Source organism: Brachyistius frenatus, unplaced genomic scaffold, assembly GCF_029030835.1.
Source record: "Brachyistius frenatus isolate BFR_SWC_R1_liver_20210118 unplaced genomic scaffold, ASM2903083v1 Contig_14, whole genome shotgun sequence".
Taxonomy (NCBI): Eukaryota; Metazoa; Chordata; class Actinopteri; family Embiotocidae; genus Brachyistius; species Brachyistius frenatus.
The window spans coordinates 6,316,284-6,321,654 of NW_027210613.1; the positions used below are offsets into that span (position 1 = coordinate 6,316,284).

At 39.4% G+C, this 5,371-nt stretch overlaps 1 protein-coding gene across 1 annotated transcript; it reads right to left on the reverse strand.

Moving 5' to 3' along the window:
* Nucleotides 1-4,877, reverse strand: spaca6 (sperm acrosome associated 6). Its single transcript, XM_069693337.1, has 9 exons — nucleotides 4,664-4,877; nucleotides 4,426-4,512; nucleotides 3,230-3,301; nucleotides 2,988-3,011; nucleotides 2,808-2,885; nucleotides 2,170-2,273; nucleotides 1,666-1,822; nucleotides 755-929; nucleotides 1-602 (listed from the first exon to the last, which is right to left on the reverse strand). Exons 1-9 carry the CDS (start codon nucleotides 4,875-4,877, stop codon nucleotides 503-505), a joined length of 1,011 nt encoding a protein of 336 aa, XP_069549438.1. The 3' UTR covers nucleotides 1-502.
* Nucleotides 4,878-5,371: the final 494 nt, after the last annotated feature.

The following is a 5,371-nucleotide window of genomic DNA, read 5'->3' on the forward strand; positions in this document are numbered from 1 at the left end:
TGCAATAAGACTGTACAATAACTCACCTCTGGCAAAATCCATCACAGTACAATAACACTGTTGACTGTGTCTCTTGGTTTGTTGTATATAATATATATAGATATATACTGTACTGTATATATATATATATACATATATATATGTTGACTGTGTTTCTTGGTTTGTTTGTATATAATATATATAGATATATAATGTACTGTATATACTGTGCATTTTATATTTTATATTTATATTTTCTACTGCTATTTACTGCTATTTTATTGCTTTTCTATTATTCTATTCTATTCTATTATTTTATTCTATTATTTCTATTATTATCTTATTGCTTCTGTATGCTGCTGTAGCGAAAAAATTTCCCCTCGGGGATTAATAAAGTAAATACCTACCTACCTACCTACCTATTACAGATGTGCATACTGTCCTCTAGTGGTGGAAGGAGTCATACACAGGTTTTCTAACTATGACGTAATGCTCTGTGGACGAGGGCCTTGAAGAAAAGCATTTATTGCTCTCCATGTTCTGTCGCAACTCCTAAATCTTCATCTCTGTCCGTTTCTTCAAGACTGCTTGTCTGTTCAGGTGTGGAGGACAAATACAGAGCCCTGAAACAGCCAAAGAGAATATGTGAGATATGATATCAACTAATAAATGTTCCCTGGTCAATGGCATCCTTTATTCCCATGATACAGGTGTGCATTTTGAGTTTACTTTGATGTTACCGTCTTATTTTGTGCAAATAGTGGCTTTGTTTTACCCCAGGGAGAGGAAGAGCAGCAGCAGCGAAGTAGTTAAACAGGCAGTGAGAAGCATTGGCAACTGAAGGGAGGGGGGAGAGCTACCAGGCCCGGGAACCAACTGCCCTCCTGGGAGCAGAGACTGTTCAAATATCTCCTGCAGCGCTATGTGGCCGGCCACAACCTGGGGGATCACTTTGACAGAGAGAGTGAGATGGAATATAAAGGAGAATTTAAATTCGTATAAAGTAAAAGATGATGGTGAAAGAACAGGAGGTAGAGTTATGATTTGTAAGAGTTTCTCATGAAATGTGCAAATGTATTTGAGACAGTGGTCTGTCTATTTTTATATCCTTTTTTTTTGTCACAATAAATATGTAATTTGTTTGGGTTTAACAATAATACCCATTCAACAGTTGTAGGCATAATACTTTAATCACCAGGAAATTGAATATCAAAGAAAAAAATGTATGCCATCATTTACATAAACACTAAATAAGTCTGAAAAGAGTGGAAGATAGATGTAAAGGTGTGTGAATATGCACACCCACACGTGTATACCGTACATAACTAGACATATATAGGTAAATACACCATATTTTATTGATGGTGTATTTTTATATTTTGTTACAAAACAGTAAATCATTTAAGGATTTGACAGGCTTTGCTTTTTTTTTTTTAAGTTTCAACCCAACTTCAACCAAAAATAGATGGATAAAATTTGAATATATTTTCCACATTTCTTTAAACACTTACAGAAACCATATTAACTACTGTATATTTATTTCTGGTCCTACAATATTGCATCTGTACACATTCTCTTGTTAAATGTGAAGGATTGTTTTTTCTCTCACAGAACAAATGGCATCCCATTGATCAGTACCAATCACAATTTCCAATATTTCTTCCTAAAAGTGGTGTCCCATGTTACCTGCGAGATAGTAGTATAGTCGGACAATGGAGCGACCGCCTGACAAAATCTCACACTGGTAGGTGCCTTGATGCTGTAACCTGACTGAAGGGATGGAGAAGAGCCGGTCCACACCCGAGGTCACGTCTGCAAACTGATCGATTTGCTGAGTTTTCATCTGAAAGAATGAATACATTGAGCTTTCGTGTACTGTAGACAGGGATCATTTATGCTAATCTGCAAAGAAAATACAACAAATTTAATTTGACAAAATAAAAGTAGTGTTAAAGGAATAGTTCAACATTTTGGGAAAATGCACTTCTTGTCAGAGGCAGTCACAACACCACAATATTCATTTAGATATAAATTTGCAACATGTGCATCTCATGAACTGGCAGTCACACTCTGCACAGATCATTTCGTCTAATCTTGGCAAGACAGCGACTACGTGTTTTGCAAAATGTTGAGCTGTTAGTCTAAAGGTATGGCAGTGACCCTAAATGATTTGCCATATGCTGAGCATACCTGCTTTGCGACCCTCCAGATCACTTCAATATCAGCTGGCAAGTCAAATGGCACTTTGCACCACATTCGGGTCCTGCTGTTCTCGATTAGTTGAATTTCTTCAACTGAAATAAACATATAGCCACCCCCACACACACACACACACAGGCAGACGCACACACAGATAACATTCACAGGGGGGAAGCTCTTGCAGTCTGAGCCCTCCTTAATGATAATACTTAAGCCCAGTCTCTGAGGAGTGGAGTAAAAGTGATGATATGCTAAACAGTGTCTGTGCTGTAAGGGGTTGATACGAATACCATCGTGTGTGGGAGTCAGCTGTCACCTTGCATAAAGAAGCCAAGGACTTAAAGAGTACCTTGGGGGCTCTGTGCAAAAGATATAATGTGTGGAAATAAAACCTTTCCTCTGTCTGCTTTTTCAAATCCTGGCTTTCTGCTAAGAGCATTTCAGGGATCAAAAGCAGCGCATTTCAAGGATGAAGAGTGGATGCTTATGAAGGGGGAAATATAGTTATTACGGATATGTCAAGTCTGGATTAGTACTTCTTTTTTCCTGTTTGAAAATTGTGATGCAACAAAATTAGTAATCCAATGTTATTGTTTTAAAAAAAAAAATATATAATTATGAATACTCACTTGGACAGTCAAGAGGGAATTCACAGGAGTCATAGTGGCAGGTCATACAGTTGTATACTGCACCTGCACTCTGAAAACCTGTTGGGTGCATGGAAATAATACTGACACATACTGTGGTTATAAATTTGGTCATAATACAAATTATTATATTGGAGACACGAAAAAGAATAAAGCACTAACCACATGGAGGGAAACATCCCGAGACTGAAAAGAAGGAAACTTAAGATTAACCAGTTTTACTTCACTCAGATGACTTAGTTCCACCTGTCTGCTTCCTTTATTCTCCAGTCTTTGAAGCGCTTTAATAACGTAACAACCTTATTACAGCGAAAGAACGGAGATCAGAAGGAGCTGTAATGACCTAATGTGAGCCTTACTATAGATGAAAAGATGAAGGAAAGGGGTAAGAGACCATGTCTCACCTCTAGGCAGTTTAGAGGCAGCTGCGATGAAATTATCTGCTGCTGTCTGCAACCTCTTCTCGTACACGTAGTCTGATGGATGGAGAGGAGGAGCGGGAGGAGGAGGAAGACAGAGATATTTGGTTCCACACATTCTGGTGAATTGTATGATTTACGGTGTCATTTTTTTTTTAAACTTCTCATTTCTAACTCGTCACTGTTTCTCACTTAACAATTCTTATCCACTAAAGACTCATTTACTTGTGTGGTTTTATATGTACAAAGTCCAGTATCACTGTAAAGCATGTAATACACCTGCTAGTCCACTAGGGGGTAGCGTGCCTTGTGACGGTTTTTGTTGCAGCAGCGTGAAAAGTAGACACGCATCACGAGAAAGGTCATGTCACGGTGCGTTCCATTACCCATACTACTTATTTAGTATGCCAGTTAAAGATTTAGTGTGTTTCAATAGATAGTATGTGAAATGTAGTACGCCAAACATACCAGGAAGTCCTACTGTATCCGGTCGTATTTTTACAGTATGCAGGCCAGCATGTTTCTCTGGCTGTTCTGACCCACAATCCTCTGAGTAGCGGAAGATATGTCGCATCGACTGAGCCTCCGAGAGAGTCGGTGACCCGAATGCGTCGCCCGTTTGTAATTTGAAAAAAAAAAAGGAAAAAAAAAGAGGCATTAAAAAGAAGTGTAACGTTATAGCATTTTTTTACTTTAAGTGTTCCACTACGGATCGTGTCAGGAAGTTCAAGGCACAATTTTATTACAAAGAAGTATGCTCCGATTGTATGCATACTGGCTGCAACAGTACATACGTTTCAAGGGTTGCTGCAGTACGTGGTGAAAGTAAAAAGAAAAAGTATGCAGTTTGGAACGCAGCTCATCATTTGACAAAGTACAAAAGCAGTGGTCCTTCAAAGGAAGGGTGATAGCTGTGGACTTTTAACCAGCAGGCCAATGGCTGAGCCAGGAAGCGCCGAGAATTTCTTTAAAGCAATGAAGTGTTCCTGAGTAACCTTATCCACATGTTTTTTTTTTCTCCTAACCCCAATCGCCCAATTTTATTTTCCTGAACAAAATGATTTTTGATGCTTTGGCTAGGCAAAGCCGTGAAACTGACACTGCCCCTCTAGTGGACTGGCAGGTGTATTAAAATCTTTGGCGTAATACCGGGCGGTTGATGTGAGCAGGTGTTTAACTACCGTAGTTTTGTTTCATGTCAAACTCTTTCGCTAGTGGCAGGATCTCCGCATTCAGAATTTTACTCAGCTGTTGGTCATAGCCTCTACCTGGAAGAGGGACAGATACCACACAAGCATAAGAAAACTTTTTTACTACGTAAACCTTTACACGGTCATTCATTGTATTAAATCAAGCTTTACTCATTTCACTTTGCCCTGAGGGAAAAAAAAGAAATATTAAAAAGAAAATTTTCCGCACCCACTTTAGCAGCCTCAATTACTTTGATATTGTTGTTGAATTTTCGGTCCAGCATGAAGAAGCAGCGGTCCACATTTCGAACTTCGACGTCCGACATGACGTGACCCCAGCACAGGCGAGAACTCTCTTCCACGTCAACAAAGCACTGATAGCAGCCTAGAGAGGGGCAGAACAACAAGCTAACACACATGATCCACAAAACCTGCTTGCACATTTTTCAGCTTGAGCTTTACGCTAATAAATCCTTCTGGATAAACTGTTTTTATTCAAATCTTGGTGTCATAGTGACTACAAATGAAGACATTCTAAGGTTTCATGTTGAAAGAGCTTGAAAAAAAAAAAAATCCAAGATTTGAACGTGCATTTTATGTGCATATTCCATAGGAGATACAAATTTTGAAAGTATCCTGCACACATTTTCTCAACATGCTGGGGTTTGAGAGGAGAGCATCACAGACTCCCTCCATTCTATTGTCTCTGGTCCCCATTTCCTGCTGCCTCAATGCACCAGTTTTACTGCAGAGCAAAGAGATGGAGCGAGCCAAGGAAGGAGGTGGAGGTGGCGGTGAGGGGGGGAGAGGCAGATGAAGAGGGAGTTAAATGCTTATGTACGAGGGGGGATAAAGCCGGAAAGGTGCTGGCAAGAAAACCTCAAGATATAAAATATACAACGAATGATACCCAAACAGAAAACGAGGAACAAAAGGG

Excerpts from the sequence above, each read along its gene's own strand:
- spaca6 (XM_069693337.1), bottom strand. The coding sequence starts at position 4,877 with ATGTGCAAGCAGGTTTTGTGGATCATGTGTGTTAGCTTGTTGTTCTGC. Across the intron at positions 1,823-2,169 it reads TCTGGAGGGTCGCAAAGCAG|ATGAAAACTCAGCAAATCGA; the intron begins GTATGCTCAGCA and ends TCATTCTTTCAG. Across the intron at positions 930-1,665 it reads ACTATACTACTATCTCGCAG|TGATCCCCCAGGTTGTGGCC; the intron begins GTAACATGGGAC and ends TCTCTGTCAAAG.